The following is a 25,777-nucleotide window of genomic DNA, read 5'->3' as shown; positions in this document are numbered from 1 at the left end:
GTGGGAGGGACGGGTGCCTCTTGCAGCACCCTGCAGGCCAAAACGGGGTAGGGGAGTCCATGCGCAGTTCCCCTGCCCCTTCTTTTGGCCCTCCATGGCCTCCTGCAGCACATTTTTGAGCCGTTTTAGCTCATTTTTGGGCCAGTTTTCAGCCTGTTTTGGGGCCCATTTTCTACTCATTTTGAGGGCCATTTTTGGCCTGTTTTCCACCTCTTTTTTGCATTGTTTCACAGCATGTTTTCAGCCAGCAGAGCACTGCAGGAGGTCATGGAGGGTGAAAATGAGGTGCAGGGGGGACCACACGTGGCCCATTTTAGCCTCCAGAGGCACCAATGGGCCTTTGATATTTCTTTTTTTAAAAAAAGAATTTTATTAGTTTTTACAAATGTTTATAGGAAAGGGTAAATAGGTACAAGAAAATTTTGACAGCTACATCGTGCGAAAGGTAGAAATCTGCCCGAATCTCACAACTTTTACAGAAAAAAGGAATCAAAAATTAAAAAATAAACATTGGCAGCTTTTTGTTTTGCATTATATCAACAATATGTTCAATAATCTTTTATATCACTTCCAACGATTACATTATGACAACAATTGCAATAATGTTTCAAACTCATTTTTGTGACCTGAGTCTTTTCACTATTGCTTCCTCCCCCTGCCCTCTGGCAGAGCCACGGCCCCTCCCTCCTTCATATCTTGTGTACTGTCCCCTCTTCCATCTAGAAAGGAAATGTGTTTTTTAATGAAGGCCTCTGCCTCCATAACTGTATTAATTCTAATTCTATCGCCCTCCCAAAAGATCAACATTCCTTCTGGCAATAGCCATCTGAACCAAACTCCTTTATCATATAATTTCTTTGATAAAGAGGAATATTTCTTCCTCTTATCTTTTACTTTCTTCGGAATTTGTTTAAGAATGGTTATTTCTTTGTCTTTATATTTTAATAGTCCCACCCTTTGAGCTCCTAAGACCTCATCTCTTGTAGTCTTTCTAAGAAATTTAACATGTATTTCCCTTGGAACATTGTGTGTTCTAGCGTATGCTGAGTTGATCCTATAAATCAAATCAATATCCCACCATAGCTGTTGTTTATCTCTTTTAATATATTCTGCTAAAATTGTGGTCATAATCTCCTTAAGGTCTTCATTTTCTGTCTCTGGTAGGTTTTGAAATCTAAGGAAAAAAGACATTCTTTCAAATTCCATTTTTATCATATGATTTTTAAATTCTCTATTCCCCTTCTGGACAATCTTAACATCCTCCCTCAGCCCAGTCGTCTCTTCCTCCAGTACACCTATTCTCTGTTTATTTTGTGTTGCTTGTTGTTGCGTTTCTCTGAGTTGATCATTTAAGTCTGCCAGTTGTTTTTTCAGTTCGTCTTGTCCCTTCATAATAGTATAGGGAAATAAACATTTGGGCAACAGATAAATCCTTTGAACTCTCTTCAATTGTTTTAGGTTGTAAAAATGAAGCCATTTGTGTGTGTTGAGTAATCGGGCTAGACGTGGAAGATGTCGGGGCCGAGGACGCCTTGCCAGGTGGTGGCTTTTTAGGACCCATGTTAAGTTCAGAGATAGCTGTAAGTCTTACACAGAAGAAATGGCGTCTGTGGAATGCACAGCTGGGAGAGATCGTGAGGCAACAAGCCCAGAAGTGAAAGTTAGTCTTCCTATACAGCTCCAAGACAAAAAGTAAGAATCAAATGTTCCAAATCCAAGTGGACCACATAAAAAGAGAGGCTCCAGAAGATCTCTAGGGTGTAGGATAATATAAAGCCAGAAATTGTGGGTTAGACAGCATCACCACCAGATGGATTCGTAACTGGCTGACCAACCGCACTCAACGTGTAGTCCTCAATGGAACTGCATCTACATGGAGGGAAGTATGCAGTGGAGTACCCCAAGGCTCTGTTTTAGGCCCAGTACTCTTCAACATCTTCATCAATGATTTGGATGAGGGAATAAATGGGGAACTCATCAAATTTGCAGATGACACCAAGCTGGCAGGAATAGCCAACACTCCAGAAGATAGGCTAAAGATACAGAAGGATCTTGACAAACTTGAACACTGGGCACTATCTAATAAAATGAAATTCAATGGTGAAAAGAGTAAGGTTCTACATTTAGGCAACAAAAATGCAATGCACAGGTACAGTATAGGTGGTACCTTGCTCAGTAGTAGTAACTGTGAAAGGGATCTTGGAGTCCTAGTGGACAACCATTTAAATATGAGCCAGCAGTGTGCAGCAGCTGCCAAAAAAGCCAACACAGTTCTAGGCTACATAAAAACAGAGGGATAGAATCAAGATCACATGAAGGGTTAATACCACTTTATAATGCCTTGGTAAGGCCACACTTGGAATACGGCATTCAGTTCTGGTCCCCACGATGTAAAAAAGATGTAGAGACTCTAGAAAGAGTGCAGAGAAGAGCAACAAAGAGGATTAGGGGACTGAAGACTAAAAAATATGAAGAACGGTTGCAGGAACTGGGTATGTTTAGCTTAAGAGAAAGAAGGACTAGGGGAGACATGATAGCAGTGTTCCAATATCTCAGGGGTTGCCACAAAGAAGAGGGAGTCAAACTATTCTCCAAAGCACCTGAGGGTAGAACAAGAAGCAATTTGGTCTTGGTTCTATGCCTCTCTTGATACAACCAAAGATCGTCTTGGCTTTTATGGCTGGTTTGTGTTTAAGGGATCGTCCCCATGAACTCCGAGGTCCATCTCCCAGCTCCTGTTTTTGAGTCACCTTTGGCCTACTCTGTATTTGGACTCCTCTGTCAGCCTTCATGTGTCTCCGTCCTTGTTTCTTTCCAAGGTCAGCCGGAGCACCTGCCTCTCTCCTCCCCTGAGGGGAACCCAGAAAGGGAAAGTTGAAAACGAAAGTGAAATCTCCCGTTCAGCTGAAGCATTTCTGAGAAATCTCCGCTGATCCTGGAAAGCGAAATCAGAGCTGGATGTTATGCTAGGAAGATGGCTTGACCCAGGGGTCAGCAAACAGGTGCTACCTCTGCGGGATAAACATGTTTCCCAGCCATGGGGCAGCCAGAGGAAGGGGTCAGCCTTGAGGAGTCCATAAAATTAGATATTTGCTCTTTTTGGGACCTTCTCCGAGAGCTTGGACCCTGAACGTCCTCAAAGCTGGAAAAGCTGACTACCCAGTTTGACATGTTCTTTTTTGACTCTGAAGCTTTTATTCTTGAGAGAACCAGTTTGGTCTAGTGGTTAAAGCACCAGTCCAGGAACTCAGAGGTTGTAGTTCCAGTTTAGGTCCGAAGCCGGCTGTCAGGATTCCAAGTCATACACCCACAGCAGGCAAAACTCCGAGGCAGGTGCTTTCCTCAAAGAATACTTTTATTGGGTGTATCACATTGGCCCAGTTCTGGTGAAAAAAGACTTTGAAGGTTCCCACGTTTTTCACCTACCGTATTTTTTGGACTATAAGACACACGGGAGTATAAGAGGCCGCATAATTTTGAAGAGGTAAATTTTAAAAAAATGTTTTTGTTCTCTGCAGGCCTCGGTTTTTAGCAAAAAAAGGGGGGCATGCCTAGCTTTGGGGGGCTCTTAGAGTGTTCCTGGGGGTGGGGGCAGTGGTGGGTTCCAAGAGGTACCGCCTGGTACGTCCGTACCAGTAGTAACCAGGAGCAGCAGCCACCATACCAATAGGGTAACTTGTTTGGCCCACCCACCTGCCTGCGTTCCATGACTGTTTATAATGCGACCGGCCCATTGCGCATGCGCGCACATTGTGCAGTGCCTGTGCGACCTCTGCCGAGCAGCTGGGTGTCACAGGGTGATGGCATGCGCATTTGTGTGCAGCGTGCGTGCCCATCTAGGATGCCCAGCCCTGTGCACAGCAACCGGCTACGCTGGGGTCCGGAACCCACCACTGGGCAGGGGGAGATGGCCCATTTTTTGCTCTTTTTTGCCCTCCCCAGTCATCAGGATTTGCAAGCCTCCCAAACTCTCTGCACATCCATTTTTGCAAAGGGGGCGGGGTTTCGGTAGGCCAAAAATGCTGTATTCAGTGTATAAGACCCTTTTTTTGAGGGAAAAAGATGTGTCTTATACTCTGAAAAATACAGTAATTAAACGTTTTTCCCATTCCCCAAACAATCAGTCACATGGTCCAATCAAGGTGCTGTCCAGTTGCCTGGTAACTCCTCCTCTCTCTAACCAGGTGCGAGAATGTCCTTGGTTCCCAGGAGAAAGTGTTTTGTTTAGGCTACAAAACCAGCTAACTCTATTCCCCCCTCCCTATCCTTCAGCTCCAGCGGGGCAACACTGAAGCCTCAAAATGGCCTCTGCCAAATCAGCTTCAGGGCTGACACCAGCTGGATGACCTTGGACTGGTTATTCTACCTCAGTCCTAGAAAGGAGCCAATGGCAAACCACTTCCAAATATTTTGCCAAGAAAACTGCAGGAAATAATCCAGGAGTCAAGACAGACTCAAAGTTATATATATATATATATATATATATATATATATATATATATGTATGTATGTATGTATGTATGTATGTATGTATGTATGTATGTATGTATGTATGTATGTGTGTTACAACCCCTGGTATGTCTAAGTCTCCCTTTATTTATTTATTTATCAGTACAAATACGACATGTGTGTGTGTGTGTGTGTGTGTGTGTGTGTGTTATGTCAAAGCACCTGGTATGTCCAAATATGGGAGGGAGCATACTGCTTCCCTTTTGCCTTTCCCTCCCATATTTGGCTATACCAGGTGCTATGACATAACACATAACTATTTCCTTGACTCAGCTGATAAGGGAGGAGAGCTTGTGGCTTAGAGGCTAATACAACTGCCTAACATGTAAAAACAGCCCAGGTTCGAATCCCAGTAAGACTATGGCTAGCTGATGAGAGCTAAATAGCTTTAAATAGATCTATACTAGTCTCCCTTTATTTATTTATCAGCACAAATGCATATATATATATATAATTGGAACTTTGAGGAATAATTTGGCTCAGACTCTGATTTAATTTTGGTTGCTATTTGTCATCCTGACAATTTCTAAGTACTCTTCGGCTCACTCACTCTCTCTCTCACATACACACACACAGGCACACTTCGTGGACAGTGTAATTTCACACTCCTTCCTCCCCAGACAGTATTCTGCAACTGACCGCTCCTCAGGAGATCATGAGGGATTGATGGATGGATATGCAGATGGATGAAAGGAAACCCCAGAAGACTTTGAGCGATGCCATCTTGCAGCCAAGAATGTTTGGCGGCTTCCCACAGCTTTTGAACCATTGGGCTCCGTTCCCATCGCCAGCAGTTAAAAGGACGGAGAGATCGAGCAGCAGGAGCAGATCTACCCTCCGCCGGGGATTCCCAATCCTTCCAAACAGGTGAGACCCCTCCCCAAAAGCATGAGACCCCCAGGTTAGGGGCAGACGAGCAGAGTTGGTTGAGGGAAGGGCTTCTTCTGGGCCTCTGGTGGGAAGCAGGCTAAAGAGCTGCCCCTTTGACCTGCGGGCGAGCAGTCCTTCCTTTCTGGGTGATGCTAATGGGTGGGTGGGAGAGCTGAGACCCTCCTTGAGGAAAGGCAAGCAGAGAAGGGAAAAAGGAGGGCGGAAGAGATGAGCAGCTGAGATCCTAACTTTAGGAATGGGAGAGGCTGAATACGAACAGGATCAACATCTTCCTTGTTGGAAAGGTAACGGAGGGGGAGAGAACAGCAGGTGACTTAGCAACAAGGGTGACACAGAAGCACCTGTGTTGTTGGGGGGGGATTATTCCAGGTCATTTGGGGAGGGGGCTTGCTCCTTTTCTGAAGTTTCTGAGGAGTTCTGTCCAGGCAGACCTAGAATCAGGGAGCAGGGAAGGGAGACCTAAAGCCCCCCCCCCATATACCCTTAGGACTCCCAATTCCATCTCCCACTTCCCCCCAAGTCCTCCCCCAGGAACTGTTGGAAGACCCCTGGAGGGATCAGGGTTTGCCCTCCGTGCAAGGGTGGGGTGGTGGTGGTGAGAGGAGAATGGTAGGAATTGGGGCTTCGCTCTCCTTCCTTCTTCCTTGAAAGCCTCTTGTGGGCCGACAGGGGACAGGGTGGGACGGGGTGGGGGCTTGGCTGAAGGGGGCATCCCATCCAGGAAGGGGAAAGGTAGATGTTTGCAGGTGTGTACGTGTTTGTGCGTGTGTGCATTCTTTAGGAGGGGAGTTATTCCCCCCAATAAAAAATATTAAGGGATGCTCAGTGGGGAGCCTTGATTTTAGGGGAGGGAGGAACTCCCTTCTCCAGCCCCCCCCCCAACCCTGAACACCAAAACTGGGGCAGCCTTTTCCCTATGGAGAAGCAGAGTCCCAAGCTTGCCTCGCCCTCTCCTGGTGAAGAGAGGAACTGCATGGATCAATCAGAATAGAGGGACCCTGCTCAGGCAGGAGAGACTTACAGAACTACAGAATAACGGAAGGGACCTTGGCGGTCTTCTAGTTCAGACAAAGAACTGTCCAGTCTCTTCTTCTTAAAAATCTCCAGTGACGGAACTTCTGGTAGCCAGCTGTTCCACTGGTTAATTGTCCTCCCTGTTAGGAAGTGTCTCCTGCATTCCAGGTTGCTTCTCTCCTGGATGAGTTTCCATCCATTGTTTCTCGTCCTGCCTTTGGGTGCTTTGGGAAACAAGTGGACCCCCTCTTCTCTGGGGCAGCCCCTCAAATCCTGGAAGACTGCTATGTCCCTCCTAGTCCTTCTTTTCTCTAGACTGGCCAAACCCAAATCCTCCAACTGTTTTTGATATGTTTTAGTCTCCAGGCCTTTGATCCTCTTAGCTGTGACCCTCGTGTGAGTGGGTACAGGCACAATGATGGGGCCCATGCGATGCCATGATACTAGCACCAGAGGGGGGAGTGTGCGCTCCCAGCGATTCTAGAGCCCGCACAACTCTCATATCATCACTAGCGCTGGCATGACACAATGCTAACGCTATTGGGGAGTTGTGCTCCTGGCGACACAACATGGTATCTCTGGTGCCTGCATGACCCATGCCAACAGAGATCGGGGAGCTCTGGAGTAAAGTGAGTGTCAGCCCTGCAGTTATATCCCTTTTAGGATCTTTGGCCTGCCACACTCTCTTTTATTTCACTGTGTTGTTTCATTAGTGTAGTAGTTGGGAGGGGGAAATAGAAAGGAGTAGAATTGTGGGATGTGTTGTTGTCATTCTTTTCTAGAAGCCCAAGGTCATCTTTTGTCTCCGCACCTCTGCACCTGAGCGGAACTAAATGCCAGCGTGGCTGAAGAAGATTGGACCATGTGATGGATTTATGGGTGTGGGGATAAGATCATGAACTTTCAACGGGGTGAAATCCCAGGAAGTTTTCAGAATTGGGATTTCCACAGATGTGCCAACATGTCTGTCTTATTAAATTGGAACTTTAAGGATAGCTCTGCCTTGGACTCTGATTTAATTCTGCATGATATTTGGAACACTGACAGTGAGCGGGCTACTGCATAAGGCAATCTGAGCTACGATTGGTTGCCTTGAGTGAAAAGCAGGTGTCATGCCCCAACATATAACTTTTATACAATGTTGTTGCTCTCTAGCCCCATCTAGTGGCCATGGGGACAATATGCTCTAACATACGATCTTTATATACTGTTGTTGCTCTCTATCCCCATCTAGTGGCCAGAGAGACAAAATACCAAGTATATTGTTTGAAGCTGATCCAACCCATTTTACCTGTCAGTCCACACTCTCAAACCAAGTGCATGCTGGGAAGCCATGCATTTCCTTTAGCATTTGGAGAAGGCAGAGGCAGAAAGAAGAATCCATCTTAATCTGTGGCACGTGATCATCCAAGGACAAACCCACATCCCACACCCAGAGCATCCCTGGTGAGATTTAAATTCCTTGTGTTTATTAATTGTTATGTTCAGCAGTAACTCAATCCTGTCTATCTTGTACTTGGTTCTTATTCTATGTATCCCTATTTTTCTCATTTTCACCCTATCCTGTTCTTCCAATAAAGCATTCAGATCTACACACCTGGTCTGTTTTATTGGAGGATAGGTGGGTTTAGCTGCATGTCGAGCTGCACACAGACTAACGTGTAGTGAGGACAGGACAAGGGGAGTTTCCTGTCTTTATGCCCAGTGTGTCCTGTATGACAGTGGTCCCCAGCCCCCGGCTGTGTATCGATACTGGTCCGCAGCCTATTAGCAACTGGGAGCAAAGTTTCATCTGAGCGTTTGTGGGAAGTACGTAGCGTGTGAAACCATCCTCCTCAATGGTGGGATTCAAATTTTTTTACTACCGGTTCTGTGGGCATGGCTTGGTGGGCATGGCAGGGGAAGAATACTACAAAATCCCCATTTTCTCCCAAGCAGATGGGGGCAGGGCCAGTCAGAGGTGGTATTTACTGGTTCTCTGAACTACCCAAAATTTCTGCTACCAGTTTCCAGACTGGTCAGAACCTGCTGAATCCCACCTTTTCTCCTCCTACCCCCTCTTCCCCGGTCCATGGAAAAATTGTCTTCCACGAAACTGGGCCCCGGTGCCCAAAAGATCTCTCTGAGATTTACCTCCTAATGTTCCTGCTGTGTTGATTTACCGAACGATTCTCCTGTTTGCCACTCTTATTGACCATCAAGATATTCATTTACACGAAACCACATTCAGTGTCAGTATCTCTGACTTCATTTGGACTGGCGGCCCAATCCCCTTCTCCAAACTCTTTACAGGGATGGTCTTTGGGCCATGAACCCAATAGCCCTTTCTTGGAACTGTTTTCAGTATTGGAGGCAGTGGGGAGAAACCTGGGGGAGGGGCTTCAAGAAGGAGTATGCAGTGTCCCCAGCACAACTCATAGAGACATCGGTCAGTCACGGCCTCCTATGGATGGTTCTTGTCTCTTGCAGGTCAGTAGAAGAGTCAGCGACACGCAGGATCCAAGCATGGTCCAGAGAGAAGATGCCCTTGAGACCCCAGCACTGGGCCGCCCCTTCCAGCTGGGGATGCTTTACGACTGTCACAAGGATGCCCTCATCCCAGGTAGGAGCTGGAGAAGTTGATGGGTCTCGGGAGGGAAGGAGGGAGGGAGATGGGCACTGCCAGAGGTGCACAGGCTCAGCCCAGGGACAGAGTTGAGTTCCTGGGCACATGGCCTGCTAGTAGCAGCTAACTAAGTAAAACCTTCTGGTTAGGAATGCGTATCTGTCCCACCAACACTGCTGTGGGCAAGGCACACAGCAGGACTGGCTTTGACTACCAATCAGAGGGTAGGTTTCCAAACCAAAGTCAGTGAAAGATTTGGAAAATGGTTTAAAAAAGGAGAATCCATACATATGGCTGAAGTGAGGGGTGCAATTGTCAGGTTGTGGTCCTGGTGCTTTTCTCAGATGGGGGGGGGGCAGGTCTGAACAGAGAAGAAGTGTCACGGCAGCCTCCCTCAGTAACGAAGAAAGAAAGCACTTAACTCCATGTTTTCAGAATTAAGAGTACTTTTACTGGTTATGAAACGATAGCAGCTAAGCAAAGCAAGATCTGAGGCAAAAGCGCGCATAATCATAGATATCAATATGTAACCCAACCCCTTCCTCCTGGTAACCCTCATCCCTTGTCCAATGTGAAAATCCCTCAGGTGTCATGTAGGATCTATCTTCAAAAAACATCATCAGGTTGGTATACAGGACAGTTGGCCTTGGTGGGCTCATCCACTATCTCCAACATGAGCAGTAGATGGTGAGAACAAAACTCCCTATGTTCAATCTCTCCTGTACTTAAAACTTCCCTTCCCAAATGCCATGCTCCCCCCCCCCCGTTTCAATGGCATCCGAAAGCAATTGCGAAACAGAGGCTGACAAGAAGACTCTGAAACCCTGATGAAAGACATGGTTTCTCCAGGGAGTTGGAGATAGGCCACGAGAGCAAGATGTGCAGAGCAATTCCCATTCCTCTCTACTCTGTCAAAGGCCTTTTGACTTTGCTGTATTTTGCAAAATGGGAAGCTTTTATGGGGATGAATGGACAAAACAAATGAAGGAACCTTCTAAGGGAAGTGATGTCTCCTTTGTCCCATTTTGCTGGAGGTCCTCTGTCCAGCTATAGGTGTTTTGGAAGATGGTGTTCAATTCATGTCTCTGTTTTCTTCTGTTCCATGCAGGAGTCACCCTTTGGGATTACAGTTCTCTTCAGAAGGACCTGACCATCAAACCTCAGCCCAAGACAGAATCAGAAATCTTTGCATCTGACAGCATTGATGACAAGGCCTCCGCCCTGGACATCTCAGCCTCCCTCAAGGCCAGTTTCCTTGGAGGGCTGGTTGAAGTGGGAGGGTCAGCCAAGTATCTTCATGACACCAAGAAGTCCAAGAAACAGGCCAGAGTCACCGTCCAGTACAAAACCACCACCAAGTATGAACAGCTGACAATGAGCCACCTGGGAATCCAGAATGTCTCTTATCCAGCCGTCTTTGAGCAGGGCACAGCCACCCATGTGGTCACCGCCATCCTCTACGGAGCCCAGGCTTTCTTCGTCTTTGACCGAGAAGTTTCTTCAACAGAAATGGTGAAAAATATTCAAGGAAGTCTACAGCTTACAGTCAAGAAGCTGATATCCATCACGGGAGAAGCAGAGGTCAAATTAACTGAGGAGGAGAAAGAGAATGCTCTGCGCTTTAGTTGCAAGTTCCACGGAGACTTTTCTTTGGAGAAAAATCCAGTGACTTTGCAAGATGCCATCACAGCTTATGAAACTCTACCAAAATTGTTAGGGGAACATGGGGAGAAGGCTGTGCCTATGAGGGTCTGGCTCTACCCGCTGACCAAGCTGGACACCAGAGCTGCTAAGATAGTCCGTGAAATCAGCCTAATGTTGATCTTTGATGCTGAAAGGATCTTGGAGGAACTCAATGAAATCCAGATGCAAAGCAATGATCTAGCCAAGAATCCCATTGCTGAGACCTTCCCTGAGATCAAGAAGAAGATCCAGCAGTTCAAAAATCTGTGCAAGCAACATAGGCAGATTTTCCAGAAACAGCTGGCCAGAATGTTGCCTTGCATCCGGGGAGGAGGAAAGGAGGAAGGGACTCTAGGGGACCTCTTGATGTCCGTCAAACAGTCACCCTTCAACAGCCAAAGACTCTGTGAATTTCTAAACACCAAAAAAAGAGAAATTAACTTTATCAAATCTTATCTGATTATTCTAAATAATATAGAAGTTATCTCAACTCAGAACAAGCTGGAAGAAATAGTTCTAGACCCCCAGAATGGATATGTGGTTTCCTTTATATTCACCTCTTTATATAAAAAGGAGCCATTTCTATTGAGCTTACAGGACTGGCTTCAGGAGCAATTCTTGCAAGAATCAGCTAAGGCCACAAGATCCACTCTTGGGCAGGAGGAAGACATGGCCTGGTTTGAGGACAAAAAGTGGACCCGCAATGCTCGCCAAGCTGCCAAATCCATCAAGGACTATTTCAGTATCAACCAACCCAATGAGAAGGTCCGCTTTGTTGTGGCCTCACTCCCAGATGTGGACATTCTAGGACCCTCAATATACCTTTACGAAGATGGAGAGCTAGTCAGCAAGAACTTTGAGTTACCTTCAAAACCTCTCCTTTTCCTGATCAGTGAACTCAGACATGACAGCATTCAGCTGAAGTTTCAGCCAGCTGAATATGGAAAGGCTACAATCTCCAACTATGTGGTAGAGTACAAGGTTGCAGGGGAAGAAAAATGGAATACTGTGAGGACAGAGGATGCCAGGGAGATGTTCCTGCTGAAAGATCTGCCTCCAGACACAGAGTACCAGTTCAAGTATGCTGCTTGTTGCAACGTAGGCCATAGTAAATCCAGTGACCTGAGCCCGCCCATAAAGACCCTTCCCACCAGCCCTCCTGAGAAATTGAGAATGGTCATTGCGGCATCTTCTGTCATCTCTGTGGCCTGGATGAGTCCCAGCATCGTTGCCTCAGGAGTTGTGGTCAAGGAGTACAAAGTGGAGTACAGAACAGTGGAGGCTGGAGTTCGGAAGGACCAATGGACTGAAAAAAGGACTGGGAGAAAAGCAGAGTTTTACCCTATTGAAGGTTTGCAGCCCCAGACAGCATTCAGAATACGGGTGTCGGCCGTGTGTGACAGTGGAGCTCTGAGTGTCCCCAGTGAGGAGGTGGAGGTCTCCACATCACTGGAGGAAGAAGATGCAGACAACATAGCTCGCCAGTTCCTTCAGAAAAGCTCCCTGGTGGAGGAAAGACAGCCCTTAGTCTTTGCCCTTCCTCTGGAGAAAGTCCCCTCAGATGCCTCCACCTCTTCTCTCTTGTACCAGCTTGGAAAGGAGAACCAGGAAGTGCCCAACAAAGTGATCCTGGTGATGGGAGCTTCAGGGTATGGGAAAACCAATCTGATCAACGCGATGATCAATTATATTCTGGGTGTCCAGTGGGAAGACAATTTCAGATTCAAACTCATTCATGAAACCCCCCAGAGAAGCAAAGCTGGAAGCAGGATGTCTGAAGTCACAGCCTACGTGGTAAACCATCAGAAGCTACTTGTGTGAAATGATATAGCGGTTCCTGCTTGAGCAGGGGGTTAGACAGGAAGACCCCCCCAAAGTCCCCCGCTCCCCACTCAGGGAGAAGAGCCATGGGGCAGGGGGGGTTCCTGAGAAGTCCAAGAGAACAGGGTCCCTTCAAGCACGGAGCTGGCTATGGGGAGCTGCCAGCCACTTCTGACATCAACGCCCCCTGTTCCTGAAACCCCCAAATTGCAGGGTCCCAAGAATTGAAGGGCTGCATAGAAAGGAGGGTGTCATGGGGGGAAAGGATCAGATGGGTCAGCCTTGAGGGCAGTGAGGAGGGGGTGGCCCTTCTTAGCCCCCCTCCAATTTGTTAAAGAGTGGGCTGCGGGAAGATGCAGGTCGCGTCAATAGCCAAAACAGCTCTTTATTTTCAGTCAGATACACGAGGAAAAAAGCAGCTGCCTTCCTGGTAGCTCCCTCTTTGAAAGGGAGCTGTTTCCCATTTGGAAATTGGACCAATGGGGGGAATGTTACGTATGTTACTCTTTTTTACCTACATAACACCCCTCCCCTCCTGGAAGGAGCGCTGACCAATCATCATGCTTAACTTCCCTACTCGCTCAAGTAGGTGGGTCTTTGGAGTGTGCGACCCGACCTGCGTGGTTCGTTTGATTGACCAGCGGTGGCCTGAACAGTCAGGTCTGCTGCCTCTCCGGAGTCGACCAGAGGAATGGTCTACAACTCGCTATGGGGCGTGGCCGACTCCACTGGGACTGGTCCCTGAGAACCTTTTGCTGGATGCTTGCTTCTTTGGGTGAGTGTGTGCGTGCCTGCTGTGGGCTTGAGATTAGTGTCAGTGTGTTTCTGTTTTGGTTTTCCGAACCTTCTGAACGTTCTGAGTTTGAGGTAGGGCCTGCAATTGTTAGTGCTGGTTTGTCCCCCTTTTGTTTTAGGGTAGAGTGTCCCCAGCGTCCCCAGAGATGGTCAATATGCCTCCTCCAGACCGTACCGTAATGGTTTGTCCCCCTTTTGTTTTAGGGTAGAGTGTCCCCAGCATCCCCAGAGATGGTCAATATGCCTCCTCCAGGCCGTACCGTAATGGTTTGTCCCCCTTTTGTTTTAGGGTAGAGTGTCCCCAGCATCCCCAGAGATGGTCAATATGCCTCCTCCAGGCCTGTCTTCTAGGGTGTTGGCTATTCCTGCCAGTTTACTATCATCCGCAAATTTGGTAACTCGGGCAGTGGATCTGTAGGATTTTGAGGCCAGGAGATTCCCCTCCCCCAAACAGAGAGCAGATTTGCCCAATCAGGTGGGCATCCATGTCCCAGAAAGGCAGATGCCAATTGCGTTGATTGGTTTTTGAAGGTAGTTCAACTCTTAGAACAGGTTCCTAACCTTAAAAGAGTTTGGAGAACAGGAGACACGTTGACCTTGAGAAGACCTAGAGAAGACCCAGAGAAGATCTGTGAGGATCCAGTGTGGGCAATTGATCTGAGCAGGGGCTGGACTAGATGGCCTCAAGAGACCCTTCCAGTTCTGAGATTTTCCAAATCTAACAATCGGCAAATTTTCTGCTCTGCTTGTTCTCCCTGAGTGCATCCCCTGCCTGGGGACCAGCCATGAAATTCTCTTGCCTTCACTACCGGTTCGGAATCGGGAGTTCGCACTCCCACATCCACATGCGCAGAGCGTCTGGGTAGGTGGGCGGAGCCTCTACAGGTTTGCCCAAACCGGAGTGAACCGGCAGAATGCCACCTCTGCTGAGGACCACCTGCAACCGTAACTGGATCCCCAACCTCCTCCACACGCCTCCCCCTCCTCTCCACTTCCCAATCCCAGGCACTGAGAAAGCGAACACATCCAATCAGCAGGAAAGTGAAAGTGAAACGTATCTCGGGCACCTGTGCTGCCTGGGGGTCACGTGATTGAGGATAAAAAGGCCAGGAAAGAAACCAATGCAAAACAGGCCATCTCTCCCCTTGTCTTCCAGCAATTCTATGATCTGGGACCCATGTTTGATTGCCCCCCCCCATCCAGCCCAGGCAGTGAGCATCCCCCTTTCTTTCCAAAGAGCCCCCTGCGCATGTAAAGCTCCAAATGCATATTTACTGTCTGTGTAGGCATCAACCCTCTTCCCTTTGGCCAACTGGGGGGCCCTTGATATTGACTTAAGCCAGTTGTGCTTGGGGGGAGGGGTCCGGATTCAACTACCTCCCAGGGTGTGACCCCTGAATAACCAGCCTTGCGGAGACCATTCGGGACAAAACTACTGCCACCAATGAAACACTCGCAATCTGCATTTTCTAGTGGTTCATCTGATAAATCAGATCGGCTTGAATAGACCGAATCTGTGACCTCCACATAATCATGTTGTACTTCTGAGCCCACCTGTGGCAGTAGGGTAGCTGGATTTAAAGTATGACCAACTTCTAAAGTTACTGCCGGTGCATCCAATGAAATAGTCTGATATTTAGCCTGTCTGCCACCGGCCAGGAACCTACCATATTTTTCGGACTATAAGATGCACCTTTTTCCCTCAAAAAAGAGTATGAAAATCTGGGTGTGTCTTATAAACTAAGTCCAGTATTTCTTGCTTCCCGAAACCCCACCCCCTTCACCAAAATGGCCGTGCATAGACTTTAGGAGGCCTCCTGGGGGCTAGGGAGGGCAAAAATGAGGTCAGAAATGAGCGACAAATGGGCCAGGTGTTTGCTCAATTTCCACCACCACCCCAGCCCCAGGAGCACTCTATAAGCCTCCTAAAGGCTATTCATGCCCTTTCTTTGACAAAAGATTTTCAAGCAAACTGGGCTGTTTTTTGCTCATTTTGGGGGGACTCTACAGGAGCACTCTACAAGCCTCCTAAAGGCTATTCATGCCCTTTTTGGGGGGGGGGGGAAACGGGTTATTTTCGGGAGATCTACAGAGTGCAAAACTTTTTTTAAAAAATTGCCTCTTCAAAATCTTTGTGCGTCTTATACTCCAGAAAACATGGTAATTTTTGAGTTAGGACCCCAGCAGCAATGCCTTTTCTCCCATGGGCAAACAATGTGAAGGACTTGGATGGGTTTGGCAGTCCCAGGGCAGGAGGTCTTGTGAGCTCCTGCTTAATGTCATCAAAAGCATTCGGGCACTCCCGTGTCCATTCAAATACCTCCCGGTCATTTCTCCTCGATTTCGCAACATAAAGAGGTTTGGCCACGAGGCCAAAATTAGGGGTTCAAAAGCCAGCCATCCCCGGAAATCCTCCCAACTGCCATCTGTTTTCAGGTAGTTTCATCCTACAGATTGCTTCCCTTCTGGGGGCCAATAAAGTCTGTTGCCCTTGTGAAACACCATAACCCAGAAATTTCACCTCTGTGCCTTTTCAGCCGACACACCGCAGCCACAGGTCCCCAGCCAATATAACAAGGCCACAGTCCCCTGCAGACATTGTCCTCTGGTGCTTGGGGCAACAAATCACCCACATATTGAAACAGGGAATACTCTCTCACCCACTCAGGCTTATATAAATGAGCTGCCAAACACTGTCCAAAAATGGTTGGGCTGCTTTTGAATCCCTGCGGCCGTCGGGTCCGGGTATGCTGGGAGGTGACCCCTATCTCAGTGTCCCTCCATTGAAAAGCTAAAGTGGCCTGTGACTCCTCAGCCGGAAGGATGTCAAAGAAAGCCTCTTTCAAGTCAAGTACGGTGAACTAAGCATCCTGTGGGTTGATTTGGCCCAACGATGTGTAAGGATTAGGGAGGGCGGCATGCAAGGTGGTGGTATTCATATTCACCCAGCGGAGATCGGTCCCAGACCTCAAGAAGCCATCTGCCCTCTTGACCGGTGGGACAGGAGTCTTCCAAGGTGAGGAAATGGGTCTAATCAACCCCCACTGAAGGAAGGTCTTCACCACCGTCTCTGGTCCTCATCTTGCCTCTCTCCGTATGTCATATTGTCCAAGGTTTGCAATTGGGCTTCCTGGTTTTAAAGGGATTGACACCGGTTGTATGAACACTGCCTTTCCTGGTCCCCCGTGTGCCCAGACCCAGGGTTTCCCAGCCTGCCTGACTGCTACGGGCACCTGGTCTATTTTGACAACTGACAAAGCCACCAGCCTCCATGAGGTTTCATGCGCAGTTTCATTATGATTTCCCCATCCTTGAAGGTCACGGTCGCCTGGAGTTTGGTTAACAAGTTCCACCCCAGTAAGGGACAGTCTTCCACACAGAGAATCTCTCTCTCTCTCTCTCTCTCTCTCTCTCTCTCTCTCTCTCTCTCTCTCTCTCTCTCTCTCTCTCTCTCTCTCTCTCTCTCTCTCTCTCTGTGTGTGTGTGTGTGTGTGTGTAATGTCTTACTGACTTTACCTTCCAGAGGCTGAAGAAAAGCAGCTGTCAGCATTCCAAATATCATGCAGAATTAAATCAGATTCCAAGGCAGAGCTATCCTTAAAGTTCCAATGTAATAAGACAGACATGTTGGCACATCTGTGGAATCCCAAATCTAAAGCTTCCTGGGTTTCCACCCAGTTGAAAGTTCATGATCTTATCCCCACACCCATAAATCCATCACATGGTCCAATCTTCCTCGGCCACGCTGGCATCTCCACCCAGCTGGTTCCGGTCAGGTGTCGAGGTGCGGAGACAAAAGATGACCTTGAGCTTCTAGAAAAGAATGACAACAACACATTCCACAATTCTACTCCTTTCTATTCCCCCACCCCCAATTACTACAGCATAATGAAATAATAGAGAGTGTGGCAGGCCAAAGATCCTAAAAAGGAATATAACTGCAGGCCTGACAGCAGCTGCCACTATGACCCCTGATGCTCCCGTGACTATGAGGTTGACAGCACTTGGTTTTGTTAACATTTTATTTACAACAGATCTACTTGAACTGGTATCAAGCAACATTTTACAATGCTTTTCCCCCTTATAAAAACGTCCAACAAGGGATTGGGAATTGGGGAAGTGACTCTTATTCTTGCAATGGCCTTCCTCTCCACAATGAAAGCATTGGTTAGACTCCATGTGTGTGGGGGGGTGCCCTTGGCCTTCTGCCCTTCCTCTGACCAGGCCTGACATCCTAACTACCGATCCCCACAAACTACCTCCTCGTACAATTCTTCAGGCAGTTGTTCCCCCTCTTCCTGCCTAAGAGCCTGGGTGAGAAAAAACGTGTTTCTTCTTGGCCTTTGAAGTTCCTTCTTCTCTTGAGGTTTGAGCCCGATTAGTATACACTTTGTATGCTAACTCCACAAGTTCAGAGATTGCCTTTCCTGGGGGGCCCCTCTGTCTTCTGTCATTTGGCCCTAATGTTTTTTTTAATTTTATTTTTTTCTGCTTTTATATGTATATATTTATTAAAGAGTTTTAATGGATTTTACAAATATTTCCCCTTCCCCTCCCCTCCCTCCACCCCAACCCTCCCCCTCCCCCCAACCTTCCAGAGCAAAATACAGGGTATAAACATTTAACAGTCATACGCTAACATAAGCTAACTAACTTTAACATCTTCCTCCTCTTGTACTTTAACTCTTCCTTTGTTAAGCTAACTTTAGATGAATTGTAACAATCTTTTTTCTTTCACTCATAAGCTAATTGGAATTTCTTAGTCCGATATTTATATTGAATATATTCAATCCATCTTCTCCATTCCAACTTGTATTTCTCATCTGAATGGTCCTTGAGATATGCTGAGATTTTGGCCATCTCTGCTAAGTTTACAACTTTTAACGTCCATTCTTGGATAGTAGGCAATTCTTCCTTCTCCCAGTACTGCGCCACCAGCAATCTTGCTGCCGTTGTTAAATTCAGAATCAAATTAGTCTCTATAACTGTACAATCTGAAACTATACCTAACAAAAACAATGAAGACCATATTGATCATTCTCTGATTTTCCTCAGCCTCGGGATCCATGGGCCCAGGCCCCTGACCGAAGACAAAGGGCGAACAGGTGGCATGCTTACCTTTGGTGAGCTGAGCAGAGCAGGTAAGGCACAGAGGTGACTGGCAAGGGGAGGCAATTAGCTGGGCCGCAGGGCAAAGGCAACATATATAGGGCGGGTTTGTGTGTGAGTGGCAGGTGGGCGAGCAGCAAGCGGGCAAGCAGTCTAGTGGCAAGCAAGTGGGGCAAGCGGACGGGTGGGGAGAGGGGGAGGGCTAAAAGCAGCTAAAAGCAGGGAGAGGGATTGCAGCTCTCTCCTTTTTTGGCTACCTGGACAGAACTCAGCAGCCTTCAGAAAAGGACCAAACCCCGCTCCTCAAACTACCTGAACTGTCCCCCCTGAAAATAAAGGTGCTTCTCTCTGACACCTGTTGTTACGTTGCCTGCTTTTCCCTCCTTATCCCTCCTCCTGTTGCCTTTCCTAAGAAGGAATACAGGACTTGAGGGTCTTGACTGCTAATTCCCCTCCGATTGCCTTTCCTAATATTGGGGTCTCAGCTGTCCCACCCACCCATTAGCATCTCCCACAGATGAGGAATTGCTTGTTCTCATGTAAAAGGAGCAGCTCCGTGACCTGCTCTCTGCCAATGCCCAGGAGGAGCCCTGCTCTCGCCCCACTTCACTCCGCTGCCCCATGAAATGCCAGTTTGGGGGGTCTCCGCACTTCTGTGGGCCTCACCTGGTTGGAAGGAATCAAGAATCCCCGGTGGGATGCTAAAGAAGTCAATGGTGACTTCCGGGTTGTGCTACGGATGTCGCGGGCAGGCTTTTTTTTGAGCTTGTTGACTCAGTAGCCTGTAGAGGCGTTTTTTTAAAGATCGTAAATGTCTTGGACACTCTGAACTCCTCAAGAATTTAGGAGAGAGCCAGTGCTGTCAGGTAGAGCCACTTGTGTAGCCCTCCAGAAGGTTTTATAGCCTCTGGGGTGTGGGCAAGGAGAGCCCCCCTTTGCAGCTGCTTTAAGCTCTGGTCTACTGGGATCCTCCGCTAAGGATTTGGCGGAGCAAGACACCGTGCACAACATTTAACTCCAAGCAACCCAAGAAGGAAATATTTGCAAGTATCTTAAGTTCAAAGTTTGAAAAATTTTGTTAAGGAACGGTATTGCTGAACTTGAAAGGCGCGGGCTTAGAACAAAGGACTCAGAACAAAGGCTTCAAATGGCGTTAATTTATAGCTGAAAACTTAAAGAAAATGAAAATTAACTGATTGGTGACAGCTGGAGGCGGAAAGGGAGTAAAGGTGGTACGGCTGAAATAACTATTAACAACTCTAAAGTTAGTTTATATCACCTGATCCACTTGGAAGAGCATTTTGTGAGAAAGTTGGGAAGAAGTGTTTTCTCTTTTTTTGTTAAGCATGGCAACGGAACAAGGGGTGGCTCCCCCAGGTGATACAATAAACCTCCAGGATTTGAAGGACTTTATAGGTAAAGAAATTAATGAGGTTAAACAAATGGTCCAAGGTACCATAAAAAAGTATGATCAACTTGATAAGAACATGCAAGCAATAGCCACGGGTCTGTCAGAAGTTGTTCTTAAGGTGGATAGTAAGGTGGAGCAACTGGTTTTGGATTTGGAAGCTAAAACGAAAGAAACGGATCTGAAATTTGTGGAAGTGGAGGGGAATATGCAAAGGATGGATAATGAGATTATTATGATACAATTTAGATCTATGGAGTACGCTATCAGACTGAGGGGTTTAAGAGAAAACCCTAGAGAAGACTTAAGAAAAGTTTGTGCCCATGCTTTGGCCACGTTATTAAAAGTGGATGATCCTCGTGAGATTTCTGCTAAGATTGATAAAATTTACAGAGTAAATTCACGTATAGCACTACAAAAGCAATTACCAAGAGATGTTGTGATATATTTTACTGAGAGAAATTTTAGAAATGACATCTTGCAGAAGTCTTTTTACTCTTCTCTTCAAATAGATGGGAACATGATTGGTGTTTTCAAGGAGCTACCACCAGCGATGTTAAAGTTTAGAAGGGATTTTGGATTTTTGGTAGCGGAGCTGAAGAAAAGAGAGATACAGTATAGATGGGATGCCCCAATGGGCGTTATATTCAGATATGAAGGGGTGAGGCATCGTTTGAATACCATAGACAAAGCAAGAGACTTTTATTATGAAATACTGAAGGCAAGTGCAACGCCCCCACATACATCTACACCAACACCAGCAGATTTGGATGTCTTAGAGCAGAGGCTGTTTGAGAAAGAGACAGAAGAACAAATAAAGCAGACGCAAAAAGAGAAGGAAGCTCAGGGTGTTGCTGCAGGTGGACCACAAGTGGATCCTTCTGGATTTCTTTTAAGTTCTTTCTTGGAGGAACCGTCCAAGACCCTCATTGAAATGCCATTACTTAAGCCAGTGGAACAACGTGTTACTAGATCTACGACTAGACAAATGCAAGAATCTCAGAAGCAGGGGAAGCCCCAAGTACAATGTGCCAAGAGGGACGAAAGTAAGAAGCAAATTGGAGCCATGGGAAGAGCAGGGCCGAAGATTAGTCTTGTGGAGAGAGACCTTCAGCAAATGCTTTCAACGCTTCAGATTAGGCCAAAAGATGTTTAAATTATTATCTTGGAATGTGAATGGATTGAATTCTCCACAAAAAAGGAAAAAATATTTTATTATTTGAAGCAATTTAATAATGATGTTGTTTGCCTTCAAGAGACTCATATCAGGCTGCAAGACCAGAAGTATTTAGCGAATTCAAAATTGGGAACATTTTATGCTGCCTCTAATTTGGTAAAGAAAAATGGAGTGGTGATATATATAAATAAAAGATTTTCAACTAAAGTTGTAGAGGCGGATGATAGTAGTAGATATATAGCAATTGAACTTGATACAGATTTTGGTCCTATTTTGGTGGTAGGAATATATGCACCTAATCAACAACAAGAAAGCTTTTATAAGATGCTTCATTTAAAAATTTTGGATTGGAATTTTAAGAGTATTTTAATTATGGGAGATTGGAATGGAGTGATTTCTCCAAGGATAGATAAGAGAACAATGACTAAATTCACTACCAAATTACCACAGGTTTTTTTTTTTGAATTACAAGACGACTTGGAACTAAAAGATGTTTGGAGGATACAACATCCAAACGAGATGGACTTTTCTTTCTACTCAGATAGACATAAATCCTTCTCAAGGATTGATTTTTTTTTTGCTAACACCGGATTTACTTCTTAAAGCTAAGAAAACCAAGATACTCTCCAGGACACTAACTGACCATAGCCCAGTGTGGTTAGAGATTGAGTTAGGGAAGAGGTCAAGAAGGTCTTGGAGAGTAAACGAAAATTTATTTAGATATGAAAAAAATGGTGATGAACTTAAAAAACACATGAAGGAATTTTTTAGTTTTAATATGAATAAGGGTACTCCCATTGAAACAGTTTGGGATGCAAGTAAAGCTTATATGCATGGGGTCCTGATACATATAAATTTTAAACATAAGCAAAGCAGACAGAAAAAGAGAATGGAACTGGAAGATGAAATAAAAAAGAAGGAACAGTTACCTATAGCAACCCCAAAAGATGAGACAATTCAGATGGCGATAAAGTTGTTGAAAGATCAATTTCAAATGCTTATATCAGAACAAACAACAAACAACTTACAATTTGCCAAACATAATACCTTTGCTAATGCTAACAAACCCGGTAGGTAGTTGGCTTATACCTTGAGAAAGAACACGAATAATAGAATTATCGATAGAATTGAGTACGGAGGGAAAACGGTATATCAACAAGACTTGATTAAAAAATCATTTGTGGACTATTATGCTAAGTTATATGTACAGGACAATATACAGAACAAGTCAGTAGATGATTTTCTGGAAGGAAAAAGGGTTACCAAAATACCCGTGCCTCAAAAGGCAAATTTGGAACGTCTGATAACTGCTGATGAGATTATTTTAGCTATAAACCAATTTAAACTAGCCAAGGCTCCAGGGACTGATGGTTTGACTGCAATGTACTATAAAACTTTACAATTGGAAATGATTGAATATCTTACAGAACTATTTTGCAATATACAACAAGGAGGTAAAATACCCTCCTCATGGAAAGCGGCTTTTATATCATTGATACCCAAAGACAAAGAGGGCCCTAAGAAACCAGCCGATATCTCTTCTGAACACAGATTATAAAATATTTGCTAAGGTACTAGCCAACAGATTGATGCCAGTTATCCAAAAGGTTATTCATCATGACCAAGCAGGATTTATTGAAGGCAGACACATGAAGGAGAATGTAAGGCAACTCATAGACTTAATTGACTATCTTGATAAGAATAAGCAGATCTCTGCAGTGCTGGTTTTCTTGGATGCAGAGAAGGCCTTCGATCGAGTGAATTGGAATTTTCTAACCAAGACTTTGGAAAAGATGGGTATGGGACCACGATTTCGGCAGGCGATTGGAGCAATTTATCAGCAACAAAATGCACAACATTATTAATGGAAACTTGTCAACAACCTTCGAGATACAAAAAGGTACAAGACAAGGTTGCCCATTATCTCCATTGTTATTTATTTTAACCTTGGAAGTCTTGTTGAATACAGTTTGGGACTCAAACTCCTTAAATGGCATAGCTATCAGGCAAAAGGAATACAGAACTAGAGCATTTGCTGATGATCTGGTTGTTACCCTTTCACATCCTTTGAATTCAATAATTCAGATGAAATATATCATAGCAGAATTTGGCATGGTGTCTGGGTTTAGACTAAATCAAAATAAAATGAAAATGATGGTTAAAAACATGACAGAGACTCAAAGAAAGAGACTTGTAAGCTTGGCAGGTTTCAAAAAGTCTCCAAGGTCAAATATTTAGGAATACAAATTGCAGAATCAAATACAAAACTTTTCCTAAATAATTATGAAGTGTTGTGGCAAAAGATACAGAAAGATCTTCAAGTATGGAAAAAGTTACAACTAACTTTGCTTGGAAGGATTTCAGCAATTAAAATGAACATTCTACCTAGATTCATCTTTTTATTTCAGATGATACCGGTGCTTAAATCAGATAAAATCTTGTTAGAATGGCAAGCAACATTAAACAAGTTTGTTTGGAAGGAGAAAAAACCGAGAGTAAAGATGAAGATTATGCAAGATACTCGTGAAAGAGGTGGCCTCAGACTCCCAAACCTCCGATTGTATTATGAAGCTGTGGTATTGACGCACGTAGCAGATTGGTTTGGGAAAACAAAAATGGAACTGTTGAATATAGAAGGCCATGACCTTGTTCTGGGATGGCATGCATATCTTTTTTATGAAGATAGGGTGGATAAAGTGTTTAACAATCATGTTCTCCGAAGTGCCTTGATGAGAATATGGAAGAAGCACCAGCCCAATTGGGATTATAAAATACCGCTTTGGTTGGATTTTGCAGACTCCATGTGGATTACAAATACTAAGTCACTCGGGGGGGTGTTTATATAAAGACGTGCTTATTGCTGATGGGGACGAATGGCAGTTGAAAACTTTGGAACAACTGTTGGGAGAAGGAATTACCTTAAATTGGTTACATTATATACAGTTACAGAAGAGATGGAAAGAAGATCGCAGGGTTGGTTTTATGGATAAAGAAGTGGAACTGATCAAGCAGATAAAAGAGACTGGCCCAAAACAAGTTAAAAGAATATATAATGTACTGTTAGAAAGAGACTCAGAAAGTGAATTGGTTAAAGATTGCATGATTAAATGGGCTCAGAATTTTGATGAATTGGTTATGTTGGATACGTGGGAAGAAATATGGGTTCAGAATGTTAAATTTACACAGTCACAGAATTTAAGGGAGAATTTTTATAAAATGTTTTACAGATGGTATTTAGATCCTAAGAAATTATCATGTATGTACCCAAATGTTCAACCAAAATGCTGGAGATGCGGGTGTCTAGATGCTACCTTTTTTCATGTATGGTGGACTTGCAATAAGGTTAAAGCTTTTTGGATAAAAATATGGTGGGTTATGCAAAATGTATTTAAGAAAAGGATACAATTTACCCCGCAAATGTTTTTATTGGGTATAATTAAGGATTTTAGTAAAGGGGAAACAAAATTGGTTTTGTATATGGTTACAGCAGCTAGGTTGTTGATTGCTCAACACTGGAAAAAAGATTTTTTTACCGACAATCGATCAATGGATTCAGAAAGTGGCGGGGTTTGCGGAAGTGGCAAAAATCTCAGCTTTCTTAAAAGGTCAGAAGCAGGAGAATTATATACAGGAATGGGTAAAATGGATTGATTATATACATAATAAATACCAGACAAGGAAGTACTATGTAGCCTTTAGGTAAGAATGTTCAGATTGACAGATGAATGGAGTAAATAATACATGGGATGTTTGGAATTATTAGAGTGGTGTATAGCGGAAGTCAGGGGGGTGGGTTTGATTGGGAGGTGGGGGAGGGTTAGGGTGGAGGGTGGGGAAATATATATGTATAATTAATTTAGAAGATGGGATCAACGGGATATTGTTACTTTAAGGGAAATTGTTAATGACTCTGAAATCTATACTATGATTTACATATGCTTAATTAAATTAGAAGATGGAGTTAATGGGCTCACTTTAAGAGAAACTTGTATTAGGATTGTTAGGAGGTGAGGGGGTACAATATCTGATTGAGAAATTTATTTTAAGACAGGGGAGGAGAGGGGGTACAGTATTTGTATGTGATCTATATTACATGTTGGGGGGGTCGGGGGGGTAAAAAGGGGGAAAATCTGTTTGTATAAAACTTTTTCAATTAAAAAAAAAGAATCCCCGGTGGCAGGTGGATGTGCTTCTCTCCTCCGCTGCTTCTCTGTCCGATCTCCTTGTCCTTTGAACTGCTGGTGGAGTTTATGATGGGAGCAGAGTCCAAAGATTGTATAACCCTTCCAGCAACCAGCGTTTCCAGACACAAGATTGCATCTCATGAGGTCTTCCGGTTTTCCTATCCTAAAAAGGGTCCCAGAAATGGAGACCATATTTTCTCACCATCTTTGAAGGTCTCCTTCAGTGTGTGCTCCAGCCTGGGCGGCTGAGGGAGAGGAGGGGAGAAGAGGAGGGTCTTCCTTAAATCAGGAGGCCCCTGGGAAGCCCCTCACCTGCCCTATCCTCTGTGTATGGCAGGGGGGGTGGGCAACTGCAGCCCCCTTCCTCCAAAGGCTGGACCACTACTCTGCCCGTTCAGTCCCTCAGCCTGGGAGTTTTAAGGAAAGTCTGCTTTCTTTAAATTTTCTGCTTTATTTTCAGTGCGTTGAGAAAGCAATAGAGGAAGGACTGGGGGGGGGGGAAGTGTTCAGCTCCTCTTTTGAAGCAGCCTCCCTACTTAATTATTCATTGAAGTATCTTTACTTTGCAAGAAAAGAAACAG

At 45.2% G+C, this 25,777-nt stretch overlaps 2 protein-coding genes across 2 annotated transcripts in view; one reads left to right on the top strand and one right to left on the bottom strand.

The window, feature by feature from the left end:
- The window catches only part of LOC309401629 (uncharacterized protein), a gene marked incomplete at its 3' end in the record, with an annotated part of 207,395 nt that overhangs the window by 2,504 nt on the left and 179,114 nt on the right, over nucleotides 1-25,777 (bottom strand). The gene's annotated exons all lie outside the window — the stretch shown is intronic.
- LOC309381817 (neoverrucotoxin subunit alpha-like) lies at nucleotides 7,011-12,523 on the top strand (the record flags this gene model as incomplete). Its single annotated transcript, XM_081933101.1, has 3 exons — nucleotides 7,011-7,043; nucleotides 8,884-9,016; nucleotides 10,128-12,523. 3 exons carry the CDS (start codon nucleotides 7,011-7,013, stop codon nucleotides 12,521-12,523), a joined length of 2,562 nt encoding a protein of 853 aa, XP_081789227.1.

This window comes from Natrix helvetica (assembly GCF_964273705.1).
Source record: "Natrix helvetica genome assembly, chromosome: Z".
NCBI classification, from domain to species: domain Eukaryota; kingdom Metazoa; phylum Chordata; class Lepidosauria; order Squamata; family Natricidae; genus Natrix; species Natrix helvetica.
Note: the sequence above shows the minus strand (reverse complement) of the source record. Positions and strands in the feature narration are given on the sequence as shown.